The 26,606-nt window shown below is 42.1% G+C and overlaps 1 protein-coding gene across 1 annotated transcript in view; it reads right to left on the bottom strand.

Annotated features, from left to right (window-relative positions):
* MYO7B (myosin VIIB) overlaps positions 1-26,606 on the bottom strand; it is a 166,389-nt gene that overhangs the window by 125,170 nt on the left and 14,613 nt on the right. Inside the window, exon 2 of the mRNA XM_075863636.1 lies at positions 17-124. Coding sequence (XP_075719751.1) covers positions 17-124 — 108 coding nt within the window. The remainder of the gene's footprint in view (positions 1-16; positions 125-26,606) is intronic.

Here is a 26,606-nt window from a genome sequence, read left to right as displayed (position 1 = left end):
AATGTATAACACTTACCTTGCCATCATCATCGACAAGCAAAGTCTGTCCATTACGTGTATCCTTAACCACTGCACCAATGGGTACTCGACTGTCAGATGGTATTTCCAACCAGACATATTCCCCCTATAATAATATGATGCTTATTATTTTCTTATTACTCTCTTATTCTAGCTAGTTCACAATGCTATCAGTAAGCAAGAATGTGAAGCACAGGCTTTAATAACTACTTACAATACTACATAATGCTAGAAGCCAGTCCAATGCATATTATTATTAAAAGAATCACTTATATTATAGATTACAGTCCACACTCAGCAGTTCATTTTTGTAAAGGGCACACTTCATTGCAAAACAAGCAGGACAAATCATTCTTTTATTTACCCGATGACTTTGTATTGCATCGAGAATCAGCATATGATTTGATGAGCCTTAAGAAAAACCCTTGAACCCCTGAGTTGCATTTCTCCTGTAAAACTTTCTGTGTTACAAAAAATTTTTATTAAATATGAATTTCTGCAAAACAAAAATGAAATTTGTAAATTTCACCTCTACTTTGTTTAATTCCTGTGAAACGTCTAAAGGGTTCCGAAACCTTCTAAATGCTGTTTTGAGTACTGATACGGCAAAGTCACTTCAGAACTGAACTGATACCTGAACTGATACCTAAAAAAAAGAGGTTTTTGAAGTTTTATTCAAAATATGAAAGATTGCTGCTTATGTTCTAAGCCGTGTCACGTCCTTTTTTTGGGTGGTATAACCCTCTGTCTTACAAGCAGATGCATTTAAATTCAGAAAAATGCTATTTTTTCAAATATGCTCTAAATTTTGCTATTTTTCACAAATAAACACTGAATATATCAACCAAATTTTACCACTAACATAAAGCCCAATGTCTCACGAGAAAACAATCTCAGAATCGCTTGGATAGGTTTAAGCATTCCGAAGTTATTACCACATAAAGTGAAATATGTCAGATTTGAAAAATGGGCTCTGAGCCTAAGGCCAAAACAAGGCTGCGTCCTTAACGCCTTAGTGACCAGCCCATTTTAGCCCTTAATGACCAAGCTATTTTATTCGTTTTTCTATAGTCGCATTCAAAGAGCTATAACGTTTTTATTTTTTCGTCTACATAGCTGTATGAGGACTTGTTTTTTGCGGGATTAGTTGTGCTTTTTAATAGCACCATTTTTGGGTACATATAATTTTTATATTAACTTTTATTAACCTTTTTGGGGGGGATTATAAAAAAAACCTGAAATTCCGCCATTGTTCTATGCGTTTTTAAATTGACGCCATTCACTATGCGACGTAAATAACATGTTACCTTTATTCTATGGGTCGGTACGATTATGGCGATACCACATATGTGGAGGTTTTTTTATGTTTTACGACTTTTGCACAATAAAAACACTTTTGAACTAAAATTATTTGTTTTTGCATCGTCGCTTTCCAAGAGCCGTAATTTTTTTATTTTTCCATCAATGTAGTGATTTTTTGGGCTTGTTTTCTGCGGGACAAGACGTAGTTTTGATTGGTACTGTTTTGGGGTACATGGGACTTATTGATTCATTTTTATTATGACTTTTTTGGGGGGCAATGGAAAAAAATTGCAATTTCGCCATAGTTTTTTGCGTTTTTTTTTTACGGTGTTCACTTTGCGGTTTAAATTACATATTAACTTTATTAATGGAGTCATTACGGTCGCGGCGATACCACATATGTGTACTTTTTTTTTTTTTTACACTTTTACTAAATAAAACCACTTTTTATGGAAAAAAATGGTTTTATTTATTTTTTTACTGTACTTTTTATTAATAATCTTTATTTCACTTTGATAACTTATTTTATTAGTCCCACTAGGGGACTTTACTGTGCGATGTTCCGATCGCTGCTATAATGCTCTGGTATACTTCGTATACCAGAGCATTATTGCCTGTCAGTGTAAATCTGACAGGCAATCTGTTAGGACGTGCCTCCGGCGCGTCCTAACAGGCATATGTCCAGGGCAGACCTGGGGGCTTTTATCAGTCCCCCGGCTGCCATGACACCCCATCGGAGACCCGCGATTGCATTCGCGGGCCGCCGATGGGTGACAGAGGGAGCGCACTCCCTCTGTAAACAAAGTTAAATGCCGCGGTCGCTATTGACGGCGGCATTTAACGGGTTAAACGGCCGCGATCGAAGTAAACTTCGATCGCGGGCGTTGGAGCAGGAGCTCAGCTGTCATCAGACAGCAGAGCCCCGACTCCTGCCTGCACGGGAGACCCGTGCAGGACTTAGACTAGGCTGACGTGAAAAGGCGTCAGCCTAGCCTAAAGCCCATTAGTGAATCACGTAAAAAGGCGTATTAGTGGTCACTAAGGGGTTAAGGGTATGTGCACACGGTAGCAGGCTTTTACGTCTGAAAAGACAGACTGTTTTCAGGAGAAAACAGCTGCCTCGTTTCAGACGTAAATGCTCCTCCTCGCATTTTGCGAGGCTTCTCTGACAGCCGTAAATTTTGAGCTGTGCTTCATTGAGTTCAATGAAGAACGGCTCAAGTTACGTCTGAAAGAAGTGTCCTGCACTTCTTTTGACGAGGCTGTATTTTTACGCGTCGTCGTTTGACAGCTGTCAAACGACGACGCGTAAATGACAGGTTGTCTGCACAGTACGTCGGCAAACCCATTAAAATGAATGGGCAGATGTTTGCCGACGTATTGTAGCCCTATTTTCAGACGTAAAACGAGGCATAATACGCCTCGTTTACGTCTGAAAATAGGTCGTGTGAACCCAGCCTAAGGGGTTAAGCACTGCATTGTAGGCAAAACAGTTCTGTACTGTGTGCCGTATGTCAGACCATAAATAAATGGTACCATATGATTTTTTTTGAATGTGAACTTCGCATTGGGTATAATATCGTACTAAATAACCTTGATGTAACATTATTAACGCCCTTTGCTTAGTTTATATTGTTATAGATAACGACATTAAGGCACTGGATAAACTGTGCCTTTAAGTGAATAGAAACACCCTGGTACTCTGATCAGTATGTAATGACAGTCATGTCATATTTACTGACGCACATCTGTCAGTATAATATTTAACTTTTTCAATGACTCAGGATTAGAGGAAAATAATTATATACTGTACATCTTAGTGTTTGTTATCAGGTATTTAGTGCAATGTAATGAAACAATGCAATATATGAATGTCAATAAAAAGGAATAGGTAATTGTCATGAACAAATACACGGGTAACAGGTCCCTGTTCTTCCCAAACCTCTGTCCCTACCTACTTGTACGACCCGACCTAAACGACAAAACACAACTGGGCGGCGTTCCCTATACTCGTACAAGTGCAACTGACAAACAGATAAGACAGAGACAGTACGAAACAACAAAGGGTCACCTGGGAAGTACACGGAGGGAGAGGCAGGGCAATTGCGCCACGGACAAGTCCGGGCGCAAAAGGCGGAGTCAGGCAGGGTCAAACTGGGAGAGTGCGGCAAAACAAAAGTCAGAAGGCAAAGGAAAGTCAGGAGTCAAGCAGGGGTCAGGGGTAACACAGGAGTAAAATGCAAGTCGCTCAGGGGAGTCTGTAACTAGGGAAAGCACAGGGCTAGGAAACACTAATTACAGGCAAAGGCCTACTGCCCCAGGCTGAACTAAATAAGGAGAGGGCGGGAGCTCAGGAACATCAGCCAGGCCTTGATTGGCCTGACGCTCCTGAGCTCCCATTGCTGCAGACTGCCTCAGTCTGCCAGGTCGGGCGAAGCCCGAGCGAGTAACTCTCAACGTCCTGGAGACCGAGGGAGCTGCAGGAAGGGAGTACGTCACAGTAATAGAACTACTAAAACCTGTTTCATAATACTTAAAGGCTATGTACTGTACACCTTTGAAAGCAATTTTTTTTATATAAAAAAGTCAATCTGTGTGTTTTGTGCAACTTTATAATTAGTTTTTATTAAAAATAATTTTTTACATTTTGAGATACAGCTGCTCTGTATTCTGTATACAGAGCAGCTATACCATGCACCAAAACCTGAATCCGTCAGGTCCGCTGGACTGACAGGTTTCAGCGGGTCCACGCAGGATCCACCTGTAATCGATGACATCTAAGTTATGAACTTAGACGTGCAAGACCCGCTGACACTGAATCCGATAGTCCCGCGGACCTGACAGGTACAGGATTCCGCGTAGATACAGCTGCTCTGTATATAGAATACAGAGCAGCTGTATGTCAAAAAGTACGGCCGTGTGCATGGGGCCTTAAAGAGGCTCTGTCACCACATTATAAGTGCCCTATCTCCTACATAATGTAGGTGACAGCAGTGCTTTTTATTTTAAAAAAACAATCTGTTTTCACCACTTTATTAGCGATTTTAGATTTATGCTAATGAGTTGCTTAAAGAGGCTCTGTCACCAGATTTTGCAGCCCCTATCTGCTATTACAGCAGATAGGCGCTGCAATGTAGATTACAGTAACGTTTTTATTTTTAAAAAACGAGCATTTTTGGCCAAGTTATGACCATTTTCGTATTTATGCAAATGAGGCTTGCAAAAGTACAAGTGGGCGTGTTGAAAAGTAAAAGTACAACTGGGCGTGTATTATGTGCGTACATCGGGGCGTGTTTACTACTTTTACTAGCTGGGCGTTGTGTATAGAAGTGTCATCCACTTCTCTTCACAACGCCCAGCTTCTGGCAGTGCAGCACTGTGACGTCACTCACAGGTCCTGCATCGTGTCGGCACCAGAGGCTACAGTTGATTCTGCAGCAGCATCAGCATTTGCAGGTAAGTAGCTACATCGACTTACCTGTAAACGCCGATGCTGCTGCAGAATCATCTGTAGCCTCTGGTGCCGACACGATGCAGGACCTGTGAGTGACGTCACAGTGCTGCACTGCCAGAAGCTGGGCGTTGTGAAGAGAAGTGGATGACACTTCTATACACAACGCCCAGCTAGTAAAAGTAGTAAACACGCCCCGATGTACGCACATAATACACGCCCAGTTGTACTTTTACTTTTCAACACGCCCACTTGTACTTTTGCAAGCCTCATTTGCATAAATACGAAAATGGTCATAACTTGGCCAAAAATGCTCGTTTTTTAAAAATAAAAACGTTACTGTAATCTACATTGCAGCGCCTATCTGCTGTAATAGCAGATAGGGGTTGCAAAATCTGGTGACAGAGCCTCTTTAATGCCCAAGTGGGCGTGTTTTTACTTTAGACCAAGTGGGCGTTGTACAGAGGAGTGTATGACACTGACCAATCAGCATCATGCACTTCTCTCCATTCATTTCCTCAGCACATAGGGATCCTTTTAGATCGCAATGTGCTGTCTTATACTAACACATTAACGATACAGAAGTGTTTAGACAGTGAATAGACATTCCACGGGATGTCTATTCACAATCTCTGCACTTCGTTACTGTTTCTGCGGTAGTTACAGCGTAATCTCGTTGTAACCTATCATCTACAGCGTAATCTCGCGAGATTACGCTTGCTCTGCTGTAACTACCACAGAAACAGTAACGAAGTGCAGAGATTGTGAATAGACATCCCGTGGAATGTCTATTCACTGTCTAAACATTTCAGTATCTTGAATGTGTTAGTATAAGACAGCACATAGCGATCTAAAAGGATCCCTATGTGCTGAGGAAATGAATGGAGAGGAGTGCATGACGCTAATTGGTCAGCGTCATACACTCCTCTGTACAACGCCCACTTGGTCTAAAGTAAAAACACACAGACTTGGGCATTAAGCAACTCATTAGCATAAATCTAAAATCGCTATTAAAGTGGTGAAAACAGATTGGTTTTTTTAAATAAAAAGCACTGCTGTCACCTACATTATAGCGCCGATCTCCTTATGTAGGAGATAGGGCACTTATAATGTGGTGACAGAGCCTCTTTAAGGCCCCATGCACACGGCCGTAATTTTGATACGCAATTGATCCGCAACTGTAATTTGGATCAAAGTACGGACCAATTCATTTTTATTGCCCACGGACACATTCTCGTATATTTTCGGGACGGTGTCCGGGCCGTAGAAATGACCCGCAAAAAATAGGACATATCCTATTTTTTTATTTTACAGACTGTGCTAGCATGCTTTATAATGGGAGCACGGCCCTCAAATGCGGGTGACTGCCCGCACCGGCTATGCCCATAATCACGGCCATGTGCAGGTGGCCTAAGGCAAATGTATACTGACATATACCTGCCAAACATATGTCAAAATGATACTCTTTTGGCATGTGTTTGGCTAATAAAATTATCTGGCATATATAACAAACGTAATGTGAAGCTAGCCTGGATGGAGGTACTTTATAACTTCAGATATATATGTAATGAATAGAGCCTGTGTTAGGAATGTATGTTGTTCAATGGGAACAACATTAATGACAAAGTCAAAGGCTGCTATATAACAGCTTTGGTCATAAATAGCTTTCTGTTATAAAACAAGCAAATATTCAGTAGTTAACCCCTTCCTGCTTTGGCTACTTTTGACCTTCCTGACAGAGCCTTATTTTTAAAATCTGACATATTTCACTTTATGTGGTATTAACTTCGGAATGCTTTTACCTATCCAAGCGATTCTGAGATTGTTTTCTCGTGACACATTGGACTTTATGTTACTGACAAAAGTTGCTCAATATATTTAGTATCTAATTGTGAAAAACACCAAAATTAATGAAAAATTTAAAAAATTAGCATTTTTCTAAATTTAAATGTATCTGCTTGTAAGACAGGCAGTTATACCACACAAAATTGTTGCTAATTAACATCCCCATATGTCTTATTTATTTATTATTTTTCTAGGACGTTACAAGGCTTAGAACTTTAGCAGCAATTTCTCACATTTTCAAGAAAATTTCAAAAGGCTATTTTTCCAGGGACCAGTTCAGTTGTGAAGTGGCTTTTAGGGCCTTATATATTAGAAACCCCCAATAATTCATCACATTTTAACCCCTTCCCGCAGGGGCGTAGCTAAAGGCTCATGGGCCCCGATGCAAAAGTCCTTATTGGCCCCCCCGCAAACTTCTCATGGCCGACCGTCCGCAGCATTCAACTGCATCGCTGGGTCTCCCAAGTGACCCAACAATGCAGCACTAGCAGCCAGGGGCGTCACTAAGAACTTAAAATGTCAGGGGAAATAGCCCCAATACATATCTGTCCGCCCCAAAAAAATGTGTGTGTGTATGTGTGTATAGGAGACAGCATATCTATTGCACTACGACCCTATAAACTATGGATAGGATTAGATACATTGGCTCAGCAGAGGGTATCACAAATGATAGAATTAGATACAGTGGCACAGCAGACAGAATCACACATGATAGGATTAGATACAGTGGCTCAGCATACAGTATCACACATGATAGGATTAGATATAGGGCCCAGCAGACAGTTTCACACATGATGGGATTAGATACACAGCTCAGCAGACAGTATTACACATTATAGGATTAGAAACAGTGGCTCAGCAGTCAGTATTACACATGATAGGATTAGAGATAGGGCACAGCAGACAGTATCACACATGATGGGATTAGGTACAGTAGCTCAGCAGACAGTATCACACATGAGGGGATTAGATACAGTGGCTCAGCAGACAGTATCACACATGATAGGATTAGATAGAGTATCACACATGAGAGGATTAGATACAGTAGCTCAGCAGACAGTATCACACATGAGAGGATTAGATACAGTGGCTCAGCAGATGGTATCACACGTGATAGGATTAGATATAGGGCCCAGCTCGCTGACATTGCAGCTCCAGTGCTGGACCAGGGAAAGGTAAGAATAATAATTGTTTTGCTTCTTTAGGTGTTACTAATTATTTTTGTGTGTTTGTGTTTTTTTACAAGTTCGGTTGTTGGACTACTTCGGATTCGAGGAGTACTTCAATGACAGCGTTTTTTTATTCTCAATAAAATGGTTAATGGGGGTTGTTTTTTTATTTCAATAAAATATTTTTTCTATGTGCTTGTATTTTTTTAAACTTTATTATTACCACCTTAGTAATGGCTGCTGGCTGATTGACAACCTCCATTACTAAGGCGGGGCTTAATGTTAGCAGGTGCAGAGGCTAACACTAACCCCCATTATTACCCCGGTACCCACCGCCACCAGGGGTACTGTGAAGAGCCGGGTACGAACCAGTACCCGACCATCTGCAGTGACGGTCAGGCACTGATGCGGCCGCAGGCTGGCATTACAAGGATAGGGAAGGCCAAAAACAGTGGCCCTTCCCGCCATGGTAATGCTGCCTGCTGCTGCTGTGTTGTATCTGGCTGGTTATGAAAATTGGGGGGGACCCCACATCGTTCTTTCCAATTATTTAAAAAAAAAAATTTTTATTTTTTTAAACGTTGGGTCCCCCAATTTTTCATAACCAGCCAGATACAATAAAGCAGCAGCAGCCTAGTATTACCAGCGTGGGAAGGGCCACTGTTCAAGGCCTTTCCCAGCCTGATAATACTAGCCTGCGGCCGCCCCATTGCCCGAGCATCACTACAGATGGTTAAGTACTGGATCGTACCTGGCTCTTCCCAGCATCCCTGGTGGCGGTGGGTACCGGGGTAATAATAGGGGTTAGTGTTAGCCTCTGCACCGGCTAACACTAAGCCCCACCTTAGCAATGGACGCTGTCAATCAGCCGGCGGCCATTACAAAGGCGGTAGTAATATAGTTTTAAAAAAACACAAAGACATAGAAAAAATATTTTATTGAAATAAAAAAAAAAAAAACACACAACCCTCATTAACCATTTTATTGATAATAAAAAAGCCGTCATCGATGTAGTCCTGGAATCCGACGTAGTCCAATGACCGAATCTGTAAGAAAACACACAAAAAACTATTAGTAACACATGTGTTAGGCTTAGATACAGGGCCCATGTGTGATACTGTCTGTGGGACCCTGTATCTAAGCCTACCACAAGGCTTTCTCAATAAATAAAAGAAAAAAAGAACCACAACACTTGTAAAGCAAGTACGGCAATACCCCATATGTGGTCATAAATTACTGTTTGGACACACAGTAGGGCTCAGAAGGGAAGGAGTGCCATTTGGCTTTTGGAATACAGATTTTGCTGGATTGGTTTCTGGTTGCTATGTCACATTTGCAAAGCCCCTGTGGGACTAAAACAGTGGGAACCCCACACAAGTGACCCCATTTTGGAAACGACACCCCTCAAGGCATTCACCTAGGAGTGTAGTGAGCATGTTAACCCCGCAGGTATATTTGCAGAAATTAGTGTGCACTCGATGTTGCAGAGTGAAAATTTTATTTTTTCCATAGATATGCCAATATGTGGTGCCCAGCTTGTGCCACAATAACAAGAAAGCTCTCTAATTATTATGCTGTGTTTCCCGGTTTTAGAAACACTGTAATGTCCGTGGCTGCGGGCTGTCAGCTCCGTTCCCCTCCTGACAGCCGCAGCCACGAGTCGGCAAGCGCTGGCCCCAGCCTCCTCCTCAGGAGACGCCAGCGCTCGTGTCCACTCACCTCAGCCGGATCCCGTAGGGTGCGCGCGCACGCTCGTGCCCGCTCTTAAAGGGGCAGCGCGTGCACCGGACATTGTGGATGAACTTTGACCCGTGAGTACCCTGGACTATAAGAGGGGTCCAGCACCCGAGTTCGATGCATGAGCATTGTTGTGTTCCCTAGTTTGTCTATGTGATGGCCTCCTAGTGTGTTACCTGTTCCAGTCCCTGTTCCTGTTCCTAGCATTCTATACATTCCTGATCTAGCACTGAGCTGTGCCAAAGTCGTACCGTGCTGCATCCACGTCTGACCTGCTACACCTCGTCTGACGTCCCAGCCGAGCCTGCCCTGCTGCTGTCTGAGCTGCCACAGGTACCTATAGAACTATAGACTATTACCTGCGCCCTGTTGGCCAGCTGCCTTACCGCCAAGGCGGTACGGCCCAGTGGGTCCACAGACCCTTCGTGACAAACACCCTACATGTGGCCCTAATCTTTTGACCCCATTTTGGAAACTACACCCCTCAAGGCATTTATTAAGGGGTGTAGTGAGCATTTTCACCTCACATGTCTTTTCCATAAATGATTGCGCTGCGGATGGTACAAAGTAAAAATTTTAATTTTTCCTTAGATATGCCATTTCAGTGGCAAATGTCGTGCCCAGCTTGTGCCACTGGAGAAACACACCCCAAAAATTGTTAAAAGGGTTCTCCCGGGTATGGCGATGCCATATATGTGATGGTAAACAGCTGTTTGGGTTTAGGGAGGGAGCACCATTTGGCTTTTATCGCGTGGATTTTACTTGATAGTAGTTTTGTTTGGAGTTTTACTGGTATTTTAGTTTATAATTTGGGGCATATGTAAGCTGGGCAGAGTACATCAGGGGCATAGTCAGGTGGTATAATAATAGGGTAAAAACCACAACAAAATAATCCATAGATGTGTGTTACGTTGTGATGCAATCCTTTCTGCACAGGCCGTTGTCGCACTGATAAAAGGTGTCCTTTCTTATCCCCCTTTTGGCCAAACTCTGCACCTTTGCAGTTTGGGGAACTCTGCTGGGAAAGTGCTGTCCTGGTATGATACGGGCACCCTTGCTTCCAGCAGATATATTTGGGCCCTCCCCTTCCTGGTTCCCTAATTTTAGGGCCTTAAAAAATCGTCTCTTGAAACAGAAGAAGCGTTCCCCTCGGGCCTGCACAACCGCATATTTTTCTTTCCTGACTTATTGGATTCTTAACTTATTTCATTTTATCATAGACGTAGTGGTATGAGGGCTGTTCTTTTGCGGGATGAGCTATAGTTATTATCGGTACCATTTTGGGGTACATGCGACTTTTTGATCACTTTTTATCCTATTTTTTGGGAGGCAAGATGACCAAAAAAACAGCAATTCTGGCGTAGTTATTTAGTTGTTTTTATTCAGCGTTCACCATGTTTTATAAATTACATGTTAACTTTATTCTGCAGGTCAGTACTATTCCGGCTATACCAAATTTATAGCACTTTTTTATGTTTTACAACTTTTTGCACAATAAAATTACTTTTGTAAAAAGAATGTATTTTTTCTGTCACCATGTTGTCAGAACCATAACTTTTTAATTTTCTCGTCGATGGAGCTGTATGAGGGCTGTTTTTTTGCGACACAAGCTATAGTTTTTATAGGTACCATTTTTGGATACATGCGACTTTTTGAGTACTTTTTATATCAATTTTTGTAGGGCAACGTGACCAAAAAACTGAAATTCATTGTTTTTTACAGGTTTTTTTTTTTACGCCGTTCACCGCGTGGAATAAATAACATACTATTTTTATAGTTCAGGCCGTTACGGTCGCGGTGATACCAAACATGTATGGTTTATTTTATTTTTTTCAATAATAAAAGACTTGATAATGGAAAAAGGGCGATTGTTTTTTACAACTTTATTTTCCACTTTTCTTTAGTCCCACTAGGGGGCTTGAAGGTCCAACTGTCAATTTTTTTTTCTAATACATTGCACTACCTATGTAGTGCAATGTATTAGATCTGTCAGTCATTCAATGACAGCGAGCCGATTAGGCTCCGCCTCCGGGCGGGACCTAATCGGCTTCCGTAATGGCAGAGCAGGAGGCCATTGTTAGGCCTCCTGTTCCCACAGTAGAAGTCGGCAGCCCTGCGATTGCAGGGCAGAACTGCCGATCTGCTGCCAACCACTAAGATGCGGTGATTGCTTCATCTAAGGGTTTAATGGCAGGAATCGGCCGTACAGAGCCATAACCTAAACCCCATCCAACACCTTTGGGATGAACTAGATCAGATATTACAAGCCAGGCCTTCTCATCCACATCAGTGTCTGACCTCACAAATGCTCTTCTGAATGAATGGGTACAAATTCCCACAGACACACTCCAGAATCTTGTAGAAATCCTTCCCAGAAGAGTATATTATCCATAAAAAATATAGGACCACAAACGGCGCTGCTACACATATAGAAATAATCAAAATATATTTATTTTGTTTTCAATAGTTTTTTGTTAAACAGTTTTGTAAAATAATAATATAGTAATAACACAGACTCGCAGAGTCTCAGCTTTTGCATTTCAGTAATACAATTAAACAGAGTATTAGACCAACATGGCCTACAATAAATCTCACATTACAGGTCTGTCATGATGTCAAAACTCTTGCAAAATATAGAGAATATAAATGTATTCATTGCTAACATAGGTAACTACCCTTGACATCACATTGCTTTATAGAGTACCATAACGTGGCCTCTATGGGAGAGAGAAAGGAAAAGAGAAGAAAAAAACAAAACAAAAACACACATAATAACCAAAAGAAGGGTGGGGAGGGGGGAGGAGAGGTGTGGGGTAGGGGGATATCGTGACCATCTCTATGTGTTCACGAAAGTGCGCGATTCCTCCATGGGTCCCAAATGGCGTCAAATTTGTCTAATGTACCAGCTAGAAGATGTGTTAGGTGGTCATTGACCATTATCCATGAGATCTTAGCGATCAACATATCCATAGACAACGTAGATGATCGCCAAGCCCTAGCAATAGTTATTTTAGCTGCCAGGAACACATATCGGAGAAATTTACATGCGGGGGCCCGACCCTCCGGAATAGGACCACATAGCAGTGCCGTAATCACATCATTGGGGGGTTTGACTTGGATCACTGTGTTAATAAGCTGGTATACCTGGTTCCAAAAGGCGGCAACCACTGGATATTCCCACAGAATATGCATTAGCGTGCCCTCCGCACCACACTGCCTAAAGCAGTACGAATCCACAGATGGATTAAATCGAGCTATACGAGTGGGGACCATATACCATCTCATTAATACCTTATAACCCGCTTCCACCAAGGATGTGTTGATAGATAGTTTCGAGGTCATACATGCCATCTCCCGCCACTGCTCCAATTCCACCACCGTACCTAAATCGTGTTAACACCGAGTAAGGGAGTTTACCCTCCGGAGTAACCAGATCGGAATATATCGTGGATATTTTACGTCGTAGGCCAGAGAGCCAGCACAGTCTTTCAAAAGTAGTTAATGTACAGTAGTCCCCCTGCCTGGATTTCCAGTCCAACAAGAAATGGTGTATCTGCATGTATCTAAAATGCTCCGATGGGGGCATCGAGTGTGAGTCCTTAAAGTAATCCAAAGTTCTAATGTCCCCCCCCCCCCTATAAAGAAGTCCTTGTAAAACCCCTTATTGAGCCACCACCGGAATTCCATTCTACGCAGACCCGGAGGAAAGGCAGAATTATCTGTGATAGTCATAAGCGGGTTATGGGGTGATTTAATATGGAATCTCTTTCTAAGCGAGTCCCACAGCTGTAACATCTGAGAAAGCACAGGGGAGAGAACCAGAGGCCTGTCCGAGGACTCCATCCACAATAGCGTTTCCAGCGGGAAACGGGCACATGCGGCCGTTTCAATTTGCGTCCACTGAGGGCAGTATGGTCCTCACATAAATATCTGTAAGCTGCGCAAGACGTGCTGCATGGTAGTAATGGATATTGGGAACCCCCAGACCCCCCCGCAGTTTTAGGGGTAAATAAAGTTTGTCTCTGTATTCTCGGTCTTTTAGAACCCCAAATAAACAACATAATGAGCCCTTGGATTTTTCTAAGCGCCTTCTGAGGGACCACGATAGGGAGCGTGCGAAAATAGTAGAGCAATCTGGGCAAAATCGTCATTTTGATGGAGGCAATGCGACCAAACCATGAGAGATTAAGAGGGGACCATCTAGTGAGATCTGTAGCTAAATGTTGAAAAAGTGGAGGGAAGTTGTCCTTGTAGAGGGACTCTATGGTGGGTGTCAATTTGATACCTAAATACGTCAATCTGCGTGCATCCCAATGAAAATCAAAGTTACGTTTTATGAGCTTTACTACCCCATTTGGTAATGTAAGATTCATTGCCACCGAATTGGAGTGGTTGACCTTAAGCCCAGACAGCTTGCCAAACTAATCAAGAATATGAAAGAGATTCGGCAAGGATGTGAGAGGTGTCGATATAAAAAGCAGAATGTCATCCGCAAACAATGCACATTTATGTTCTACTCCCCCCACCTTCACTCCCCTAATGTCGGGAGAATCTCGTATGAGATTGGCCAACGGCTCAATAGCCAGCGCAAACAGGGAGGGCGATAGCGGGCATCCCTGTCGCGTTCCTCTGCATATTGGAAAGACTCCCGACATAAATCCCCTAGAATTTATTTTTGCTGTAGGGAGACAATATAAGATCTTAAGAATAGACAAAAAGCCGGAACCAAAGCCCATCCTTTCAAGGACATAAAACAAATATTCCCAGGATAACGAGTCAAAGGCTTTCTGAAGGTCAAGGCTTAATAACATACTTTGACGTCCGGAAGTACCATCCCACCCAGAGCGGACTGCTGAGATAATATCCACAGCCCGTCTCGTCTGGTCCTCCGCCTGGCGGAAGGGTATAAACCCCGCCTGGTCCTTATGTATATATGTGGCGAGGACCGAATTCAATCTAACCGCCAGAATTTTTGTCATAATCTTAAGATCCACATCGAGAAGGGATATCGGGCGGTAATTGGCCTGATCTGTATGAGGCTTGGGAATGAGATGTATGTAAGCTAAATTCTAAAAAGGAGGCAAGTTATTACCCTCCCGATAGGCATTGAACAGTTCAACCATGTGCGGGGCCAAGACCTCCCTAAAGTGTTTGTAATAACCTGAAGAAAACCCATCTGGCACCGGGGCTTTGTGAGCCTTCAGATTTTTAATAACATCCAATACCTCTTCCAAACTAAATTCAGCATCCAGTATTTCTCTATCCCCTTGGGAAAGTTTAGTAGGGAATGCTGTTTCCAGCAAGACCGTAGCCTTATTTTTATCAAACTGAGGTGGTGCCGAGTACAATGCTGAATAAAAATCATGAAAGGCCTTTAAAACTTTTGTGGGGTTCTGTGATAGAGATCCGTCCGCCAAGCGCAATTTCGGTGGTGTTGAGGTGTTAAATCGGGGTGTAAGGCGTCTGGAGAGTAATGTTCCCGGTTTGTCCCCTTGTGAAAAAAACTTATGTTGTGACCATCGCAGGCTTTTTTCCGCCCAGCTTGTCAGACATAAATTTAATTCTGTTCTAGCTTCCGCCAATTTTGCTTTGATAGCTGCCGATGGGTCTGTTTTAAATTGCTCGGACAGATCCGCAAACTTCCTTTCCTTTAACGCAAGTACCTCTTTCGACCGTTTCTTATTACGCGAGGCTATCTGAATGAATTTTCCCCTAATCACTGCTTTGTGAGCCGCCCAATTGGACATGATCGAGGTGTCTGGTGCCTTATTCAGTAGGAAATATGTGTCCAATTCCCTTTGGATTTCTTTGACCATCTCCTGATCCGATAGTAGTGACTCATTCAATCTCCAAGAGGAGATGGGAGGTCTCCCACATAAATCTGACAGCCGAACCACAATCGGGGCATGATCAGACCAGGGTGTAGCCAAAATCCTAGCGTCCGTGACCTTAGGGAGTAAGCTAGTTGACAACATAACATGATCAATGCGGGTGTGAATATTATGGGCTGAGGAGAAATAAGTATAATCCCTTGCTGTGGGATTAAAATCCCGCCAGACATCTATGACATCCACCGAATGGAAGAAACGTGCTACTTGTATGCTGGTTGACGTAGGAGCAATAAATCACACCCTGGATGCGTGGGATTTATCCATGGACGCATCTAAAGCTATATTAGAATCCCCCCCATAATTATCGGGCCCTCTATCGACGCTTGAAGCTTGCGCCACATGCCTTCGAAGAACGCCGGTTGATTGGAGTTCGGGGCATAGTAGTTAATAAAGGTTATCGGAGATTTGTGTAACAGACCCGTGACCAAGATGTACCTGCCATCCGGGTCAGAGATCGTTTTGTGAGATGTAAACGGGACCGACCGAGACAGCCATATGCACACTCCCCTGTGCTTAGTAGAGGCACTAGCCAAAAAATTTTGCGAGTAGTGTCTATGAAAGTACGATGGAGCAGAGGAGGTAGAGAAATGCGTTTCCTGTAAAAATAGTATATCAACATGAGAAGATTTATAGTACAAGAAAGCTTTTCGACGCTTGATCGGGGAGTTAAGGCCCTGCACATTATGCGTGAGTAAACTATAGGTCTTAGTAGATTCCAGGACCGCCATTATAGAGCAGAAGGTAGAACCATGTGCTGATTGGGATCCAGCCATAGAGACAAAGGTCAAAAATAGGAAAGAAGGGAAAGGGAAGGGAGTGAGAAACAGAACAAAAATAGGACAGACACAAAATATCAGTAATACTGAACATAGTCTACCGACTAGGCAGTCAAGAAAAGACTGCAAAATGGGGACAGCAGACCGTCGTGAAGGCACAGCATTTCCGTAAATATGTACCCAGACATTCAACCCCATAACATATATCATCCCTGAGCGTAATAGGCATTCACATGTTAATAATAAGGTAAAGCAAACTTCACATCTTTAACCGAACATATCTATGGCCGGGATACCAACTCACTGCGACCTTGACACATCAAGAACCTTCCTCGCCTTGTTCGGGCCAGCCTATAAACAAACGTTCAATACTATAAGTGGGAATCAAAAATCCCCATAACGACCCCAACGTATGGAGCCACGGCTCCCAGTCCCCTGAGAACTGCAACTGGCGGTATCAGGCTGAAACTCAACATCAGTGTTGTTTGAAGACATCTCAGGCCGATATGAAGAATAAGGAAAAATAAAATGAATGCTTCTATATTCGGCCCTCTACCCGTCATGGAGGATTCAGTTGTTGACGACGAGAGTTCACCCTCTGTTCCCAAGGCGCGTCTGGACGGCCTCCCTGGGTGCGCCATAGTGGTGACAACGGAGGATCCTGTATAGGGAGTCTGGGGGAGCTGGACATATCCTGGGATGGTAGAATATGTAAGTCCCTCAGAAGATCTTCCCCTTCCTGTAGCGTAGAGAAGCCATATTGCCTGTTATTGCGCATGAAAAGGAGACGAAATGGGAATGCCCACCGGTATGGAATAGCATGGTGTTTGAGGGTCTGCAGAATAGGGCGAAGCATCCGCCTTTTTTGAATGGTTTGGGGAGCCAGATCCGCAAATATCTGTATCGCGGTATTACAAATGGTGATCACCGGAAGCTTCCTAGCTCTTTCCATCACTTTCTCCTTAACCGAGTAATAGTGGAGTTTCACTATAATATCTCTGGGAAGTCCATCCCGCCTCATGGCTGTCAATGCTCTATGGGCCTGGTCAATTTCCTTATGTGATTCCGATATATCAGGTATCAAGGTAGTAAGTAGCATACGAACCACCGCTGGTACATCCGTTTGAGATTCCGGGACCCCTCTGATCCTGAAATAATAGCATCGGGATCTGTTTTCCAGGTCCTCAATCTGGTGTCCGCCTCCTCCAATTGCTCCTGCAGGTCCTCCATAAATATGGTATTCTGATTAACTCTTGCAGTGATGGAGGTCATTTTGGTTTCAATAGCCTGCATATGAGCCCCCACTTTATGTAGATCTTGGTGTACAGCGGCGATCTTGGAGCTTATTTCCCCCATCTGAGCTTGCATGGCTCTTGATATGAAGGAAAAGATGGCGTCCTCTGTCAATCCGGAAGTAATGACCGGCGGCATGAGCGAGTGCTGTGGCACGTGAACGGGCGCTGGCTGCGGCATTCCCAGGTCCGGGATCGGGCCCTCTGCCTGCGAATCCTCCGGTGCCTGCGATGGTGATGCACTGCCGTGCTCCCGCAGGAGCAGAGGATAGTCCTGCGACAACGCCGATGTGCTGGGCTGTATCTGTGTCTCCTGCTGCAGCAGGCCCTGCTCCGCCATGTTCGGCGCCGCCATCAGCATGTCTGCCACGGACCTCTGAGCCTGGGTTTGCTTGCCCCGTCTGCCGCTCCCTCTGGCCATAGGTGGATGCCCGGGGCATCTAAGGTACTTCTCCTATCTTTTATGGGTCTCGATGTCTGCTGTTAGCAATATATATGCTGGGATTCCTTCACGAGGTGCGGAGCCTGGCTAGAACGCGTCTGCCATGTTCAGCTGCGCGCATGCGCCCCATCAAAATATATTTAATAAATAAAGGTTACGCCTTTCAACGCTGGACTAGCTTCTTCCTCAGGCCATACATAATACAAACAGTAATGCACCGTAACCCCTTCCCTACATCCGCCGTATCGTTAATAGTGTGGGCTCAGGAGCTGAGCCCGCATCATCACCGCCGGGTGCCAGCTCGAAGATACAGCTGACACCATGATGTAACGGCCAGGACCGGAGCTAGCCTCCGATCCGGCCGAATAACCCCTCAGATGCTGCGTTCAATAGAGATCCCAGCATCTGAGGGGTTTTTAGCAACCGGCACCCCAGCAACGTGATCGCTGGGTTGCCGGTGGCTGCAACGGCAACCAGAGGACTAATACTTGCCTCCCGTTCTGCCAGTGATGGAAGCCTCCTATGCCCCGCTCGGAGGCAGGGCCTAAAAGGCTTTCGGTATCAATGGCAAGATGGGGCCGGCTAAGCTTACCGCTCAGAAGCTGAGCCGGCGTTTATCAGCAGTGTGTGTCCACTGTATGTTACAGCGGACACCCTGCTGTAACGGCAGGAACCGGAGCTAGCTCCGATCCCTGCCATTAACCCCTTAGATGCAGTGATCGAAAGCGATCGCTGCATCTTAGTGGTTTGTAGAAAATTGGCAGCCCTGCCATGCGATGGCAGGGCTGTCGACTGCTACTATGACAACAAGAGACCTAACAATGGCCTCCTGGTCTGCCATTACGGAAGCCGATTCGGCCCCGCCCGGGGCCTGGTTGGCTTGCTGTCAGTGAACAACTGATAGTCCTAATACATTGCACTGTAGTGTAATGTATTAGTACAGCAATCAAATCATTGGACATTCAAGTCCCCTAGTCGGACTAAAAAAAAGTGTAAAAAAAGTAAAAATAGAAGATGTAAAAAAAAAAAAAAAGTTTCAAGTAATAAAATAAAACACAATCACCCTTTTTCCCTGATCAAGTCCTTTATCATTGAAAAAATAAATAAACCATACATATTTATCCATATACACATTGACTTTTAATATTAATACACTACCGTTCAAAAGTTTAGGGTCACTTAGAAATTTCCTTATTTTTGAATGAAAAGCACAGTTTTTTTCAATGAAGATAACATTAAATTAATCAGAAATACACTCTATACATTGTTAATGTGCTAAATGACTATTCTAGCTGCAAACGTGTTTTTTAATGCAATATCTACATAGGTGTATAGAGGCCCATTTCCAGCAACCATCACTCCAGTGTTCTAATGGTACATTGTGTTTGCTAACTGTGTTAGAAGGCTAATGGATGATTAGAAAACACTTGAAAACCCTTGTGCAATTATGTTAGCACCGCTGTAAACAGTTTAGCTGTTTAGAGGAGCTATAAAACTGACCTTCCTTTGAGCTAGTTGAGAATCTGGAGCATTACATTTGTGGGCTCGGTTAAACTCTCAAAATGGCTAGAAAAAGAGAGCTTTCATGTGAAACTCGACAGTCTATTCTTGTTCTTAGAAATGAAGGATATTCCATGCGAGAAATTGCCAAGAAACTGAAGATTTCCTACAACGGTGTGTACTACTCCCTTCAGAGGACAGCACAAACAGGCTCTAACCAGAGTAGAAAGAGAAGTGTGAGGCCCCGCTGCACAACTGAGCAACAAGACAAGTACATTAGAGTCTCTAGTTTGAGAAATAGACGCCTCACAGGTCCTCAACTGGCAGCTTCACTAAATATTACCCGCAAAACGCCAGTGTCAACGTCTACAGTGAAGAGGCGACTCCGGGATGCTGGCCTTCAGGGGAGAGTGGCAAAGAAAAAGCCATATCTGAGACTGGCTAATAAAAGGAAAAGATTAATATGGGCAAAAGCACACAGACATTGGACAGAGGAAGATTGGAAAAAAGTGTTATGGACAGACGAATCGAAGTTTGAGGTGTTTGGATCAGACAGAAGAACATTTGTGAGACGCAGAACAACTGAAAAGATGCTGGAAGAGTGCCTGACGCCATCTGTCAAGCATGGTGGAGGTAATGTGATGGTCTGGGGTTGCTTTGGTGATGGTAAAGTGGGAGATTTGTACAAGGTAAAAGGGATTTTGAATAAGTAAGGCTATCACTCCATTTTGCAACGCCATGCCATACCCTGTGGACAGCGCTTGATTGGAGCCAATTTCATCCTACAACAGGATAATGACCCAAAGCACACCTCCAAATTATGCAAGAACTATTTAGGGAAGAAGCAGGCAGCTGGTATTCTATCTGTAATGGAGTGGCCAGCGCAGTCACCAGATCTCAACCCCATAGAGCTGTTGTGGGAGCAGCTTGACCGTATGGTACGCAAGAAGTGCCCATCAAGCCAATCCAACTTGTGGGAGGGGCTTCTGGAAGCAAGGGGTGAAATTTCTCCCGATTACCTCAGCAAATTAACATCTAGAATGCCAAAGGTCTTCAATGCTGTAATTGCTGTAAATTTCCTTGACGAAAGCAAAGTTTGAAGGAGAAAATGATTATTTCAAATAAAAATGATTATTTCTAACCTTCTCAATGTCTTGACTATATTTTTTAGTCATTTTGCAACTCATTTGATAAATATAAGTATGAGTTTTCATGGAAAACACAAAATTGTCTGGGTGACCGCAAACTTTTGAACGGTAGTGTATTTACATTTCTACATAGTTTTACATACACCACATTCCAAATTATTATGCAAATGTTATTTTTCACTGATTTTCCTAAATAGTCGATGCAAATGACAGTCAGTATAATCTTCAAGCCATGAACCGTTGGAGTATAATGCAAATTTTATTGAACAAATCTCCTAATGATAACAGATTTTTTTTAGAAGTAAAAAACTCAAAATGCACTGTTTCAAATTATTATGCACAACAGAGATCAAAACATTTTAAAGGTTGTAAAGAGAACTAAAATGGTAATTTGTTGAATTTGCAGCATCAGGAGGTCATATTTACAGAAATCAAAAGCTCTTTCAATCAATAAAAACTTAACAGGCCAAGTTACATGTTAACATAGGACCCCTTCTGTGATATCACCTTCACAATTCTTGCATTTTTGCTTGAGGATGTTCCAAAGGTTCTCAATAGGGTTGAGGTCAGGGGGAACATGGGGGCCACACCATGAGTTTCTCTCCTTTTATGCCCATAGCAGCCAATGACACAGAGGTATTCTTTGCAGCATGAGATGGTGCATTGTCATGCATGAAGATAATTTTGCTACGGAAGGCATGGTTCTTCTTTTTGTACCACGGAAGAAAGTGGTTAATCATAAACTCTACATACTTTGCAGAGAGAATATCTATTTGTAATGTTACCTGTTTTTATACCAATTTTTCATTAAAACTTGGAAATAGTTTCCGTTTTTAAACAAACTTCAAGGACACAGCGCTGGATCCATTTGTTTTTTCCTGTACTTCATACGTGTGCCGACACGAGGACCCGCGCGCAAGTCTACTCATACGATAAGGTGAGCTGGAGGAATCCAATCTTTTTTTCTACATTTATTATCGGCTTTTCCTTACGCGCTCCCATCGATCTGATAATCCACAGATATTCCCACATATCGTGATGCCAAATATTGCTAACGCTACATGGGGTTTATGACAGCAGTCTAAAAAAAATATTTTTCTCAATATAAGAATAAAAAAGAAAGAAAAAAAAAATTTTTTTCCTTTCAAACATACTGCCAAAAATATACTATGTCAAGTGGCTGATTTCTTCTTGATTTTAACTATATTTGTATAGCACTGCCAAATAGGAAGTCGAGAACTGAGAATCTGTGCTTAACAATTAATTTCCCAAAGGACACAAATAATCGTGCTCACAATGACATCTGATGCATATCAGAGTCGATCGGAAATGGCTGCCAGAGTGTTTGGTAACACGACAAGTAATTGTGAAACAAGTTTTGAAATCAAAGATACTTTTCACTCAATGGAAAAGCTTATGATACAAGAGGCAAAAATCTGGTGGGATTTAACAACCCTTAAAAATGACTGCACAAAGGAAATGATACCTAGAGGTTTACGCCTGAAAAAAATTCCATCCTTCAATTATTCTGACGATTTTTGCAAGGAATGGAATCAGACCCTCACTAGTTGTTCACTAAAACTTATGGAACTCATAATACAACAGGAGGAGCTCAAGCTTGTGGAATTAAAGGAGGAAATTTCAAAATCCAAAACCAAGCTAGATTCATTCCCCAGCTCACCAGAGTTTATCGCATTGGATTCTCGCACAACGCAAAATATAGACAAAGTTGACAAGTCTATAGCCGAAATTAAAAGAACGAAGTTTCAGCGGGACCTTCATGATTATGCTCATAACCAGGTGTATGAGTGGAAAAATCGAACAAGAACACATAATCAAATAAAGCCCATCCTTAAACAACGACAACGCCGCAAAAACTATGGAAATTACCAACATAGAGTAAGTTTCAGTTCCACTGATTTTGATTCCGCTGATGGCGACAATGATGGATCAGATACTGACAACACGAGAGGATACAAATCTAGACACATTCCTGACAAAGACAAACACTTGTCAAAAAACGGGGAAGGAGGGGCGGCCGTAAACATAGACATGGATCAGGAACACAGCCGTCGCCTCCGCTCACGCAAGAATCCGTACCCGATCTGAACATCATCAATCTTTCAAGTCTGGAACTTACCAAGGAGCAAGCAGAGGTATTATCCCTCGGTTTAAACTTCGCCCCCAGTAAAAGTTTTGACCTCTTTGGAACCTTAATGGACATCAACAGATTTGTCAGAAACTTAACTGTCAAGAGACACTTCTACATGGAAGATCCTAAGTCACACGAAACCGAACATAAAGAAGTAACCACCTTAATTGACAAGTCATCCTCCAATACACAAGAAGACAAATGGGAAAAGGACATACCTAACCATGACACCCTTTCATTTGAAGAATCCAGGACTCTAATATGTCTGGAAAACATGAATACAGAAGTACAACCTAAGAATACTCACATTTCCCATAATTTCAAAACGTCAAACACCAAATTTTACCCAACTACCTCAAGGACAGACAACATGGATCGGTTCCAAGCAATGGTGGAAAAGGACTTACAACTTCTAATGGACACTCAAAACAAATCAAAAGAACCGAGGAATCTGTCCATCAACCTGAAAAAAGCAATAAAAACTCTCCAGGATAATAAGGACATTGTCATTAAAATGTCTGATAAGGGTGGGAGTATCACCATTATGAAAAAAGATGACTATAAAACTCAAATCAGAAACCTATTAGCTGACCATGATACCTACGAAGTTCTGAAAGATAACCCCACTTCAAAATTCCAAAAAGATATTAAACATCTACTAGACGTAGGGCTACGGAATGGTTCACTGACATTAAAACAAACAGAATACATGTATGTCAACCATCCTATTACACCTATAATGCATGCATTGCCCAAAACCCACAAAAACACTGTCCCTCCACCAATGCGACCTATTGTGTCAGGTATAGGTTCTCTTTTGGAGAAAACATCTGAGTGGCTTGATTCCCTGCTGCAGCCTATAGCCCAACATACGCCAGGTTATCTCAAGGACACAGCGGATGTACTCCGTGCTTTCCACACTGAAACATGGTGTGAAGACTTTACCTGGCTAACATGTGATGTCACATCACTGTATACCAGTATTCCCCATCACGTAGCGCATGCGTCAATCGAACACCATCTGAACATGCACAGTGATTACAGTGACCAACTTCAGACGTTCATCTTACAAGTACTTACATTTTTGATGACCCACAATTATTTTGAGTTTGATGGCACCTTCTACCTGCAATTGCGAGGGGTCTCCATGGGGTCCAAATTTTCCCCCTCACTAGCCAACCTCGTGATGGCTTGGTGGGAGGAAACCACCATTTTTTCCATGTCTAATCCATTCAGTGACAGCATCCATTGGTATGGCAGATACATAGATGACCTCCTCTTCATTTGGAAGGGGGATGTATCTGCCATACCAGACTTTGTCAGATTTCTGAATACTAATACGTCTAATTTGAGCTTCACATCAACTCTTGACAGAAACACTATAATTTTCTTAGATCTGGAATTAACAGGCGTAAACAATTTCCCCATACAAACAAAAACCTTCAGGAAACCCACAGCCGGCAATACAATTCTGCATGCTCACAGTAATCATGCTAAATCTACCATTATCTCCATCCCGGTAGGAGAACTCCACAGAGCTAAACGCAACTGTAGCACAGATACCCAATTTAGGTTGGAACAACAACAAATCAACAATAGATTATATAGAAGAGGCTACCCCACATGGTCACTAAAGAGAGCAATCAATATTACCGCCAAAAAAAACAGAAACGACCTTCTAATACACAAACAAGCACACCCGAGTTCAGAACCGAATAAACCTACCTTGGTCTTGGGCCAAAGCAATCAATTCAATGATATCAAAAAGATTGTTACCAAACGCATTCCAATGCTAATGGAGGATGAGGCGTTAGCGGACATATTAAAAGAAGGTTACAGAGTCGTGGCACGCAAAGCCCCCTCACTCAGTAGTTCCCTTTCCCCTTCATTCTTCAGTTCCAATGTACCCAAATCAACTTGGCTAGAACACAAGGGGTTCTATAAATGTGGCCAAAAGCCTTGTAAGGTCTGCCATTATGCAACCCCAACAAAAGTATTTTTAAATTCCACAAATACCAATACATTTACTATCAGAAATTACATAAACTGTAACTCAGACTCGGTTATATACACCATAGAATGCATAGAATGCAATCTCAAATATATCGGATGTACCAACCGGAAACTAAAAACCAGAATTCTTGAACATCTAGGATATATCCGTAACCCAAATATACTCAACATATCAAATGCGGCGAAGCATTTTGTTCATCAACACAATCGTTCAACTAACAGCTTTAGATGCTATGCCATTGAAAAAATTCTTACACCCAAAAGAGGAGGGGACATCAAATATAAGACCCACACCAGAGAGGCCTTCTGGATATATAGGCTTCAAACACGAGTACCCAATGGTCTCAATTTAAGGAAAGACTTGATGTTCCATTATTGAGTAAACAATAAACGTCAATTAATCACTTTAAATTAAGTAATTCTAGAATAAATAGCCATAATCAAACAGACATTAGGCTCTATACTACTATAATGCCCTACCAAAGGCCCACTAAAATATATTCATAGATCAAAAATTATATGTAATACATGAAATCTCAAACTTCCAGACTTTTTTTATTTATTTATTTTTTTGCCCACATATCAACACTCACAATTTTCCAAGGTCTCTAGTGGTTGTGGGAATTGTTGTCCCCTTTAAAATATTATGAATAATTGATACTGTCATTGTACACAGATCAAATTTCAATAAATTAAAAAATATATTCTTTAAGCATATTCAATAAACTAGACAGTATACTACATACTCCTGCTTTCTCAATACTAGTCTCTGCCAGATCCCCACAAATTCCCGGCAAATCAATTAGCCGATATATTTTCATAATATAATAAATAATGCATTAAGTAATATACCTTTATATATCGAAACTGTCATTGAAAATAGTCTGAATCATAACAGACCAATTTACATGTTCTTCGAGCATGTATAACAAATGTAATGGTCAAATACAGACTCCTGCCTTTAAATATCATTACCAATCAGGCTTTCGGAACTCCCGACAATTTAATCAGCCGGTGTATACACCAAAAACAAAGAACAACATAGTAAGTAAATCATATATAAGCAACATCTATATATACAATAAAAATAAAAAATTCCGGTTGATTTATTCTTTAAGGGATGAGGGACGTGACGTCATTGCAAGGATTATCATTAAAATTTGACATTACCATCTATCATAGACTAAAATACTACACATTAAAATACAATATTTTTTCAAGCACATTTAACAAACTTTGATAGTGCACCATAGATGTTTGTTTCAATAATAACATCTGCCAGATTTTTATAATCCCCGACAATTTAATTAACTGTTCTATTTACAGAATACTACGAATACTACATTTAGGACATATATCATTTTAAATTGACACTGTCATTAATCATAGTTTGAATTTTGGTACATTATAACACATGTTCTTCACATATACATCACAAATTTGTCAGTTCACTATTAACCCCTGCCCTTCAATACCAGCACTAGTCAGGTTCTCACAATTCCCGACAATTCAAACAACTGTTACATTCATTGAAACATTGAATCACACAACAAACAAAATGTATCTAAGCAACAAAAAATCTTTTAGATTGAAACTATGTTACATTATACAGAGTCTGTACATGCACAGTAACACTCACCCAGTCTCTCAGTCCGAAGTATAGTAAGATCCCCTTTCATAAACTCTCTCCTTCCGTCTTTTTCCAGTGCTATCATCTTTTATCTTGTATTTTTTTATTCCTATATACTATATATTCTCAGTCAGTCTTTTCTTTTGGTCAATCAATCCCACAGAGAACAGCCCGTAACTACAAAGTATATAACATTGCTTGCATTTTTCTTATACATATTGCAAATACACTTATATCTCA

The sequence above is a fragment of the Rhinoderma darwinii genome, chromosome 4 (assembly GCF_050947455.1).
Source record: "Rhinoderma darwinii isolate aRhiDar2 chromosome 4, aRhiDar2.hap1, whole genome shotgun sequence".
Classification (NCBI taxonomy): domain Eukaryota; kingdom Metazoa; phylum Chordata; class Amphibia; order Anura; family Rhinodermatidae; genus Rhinoderma; species Rhinoderma darwinii.
This window is presented reverse-complemented; position numbering and strand designations above follow the sequence as displayed.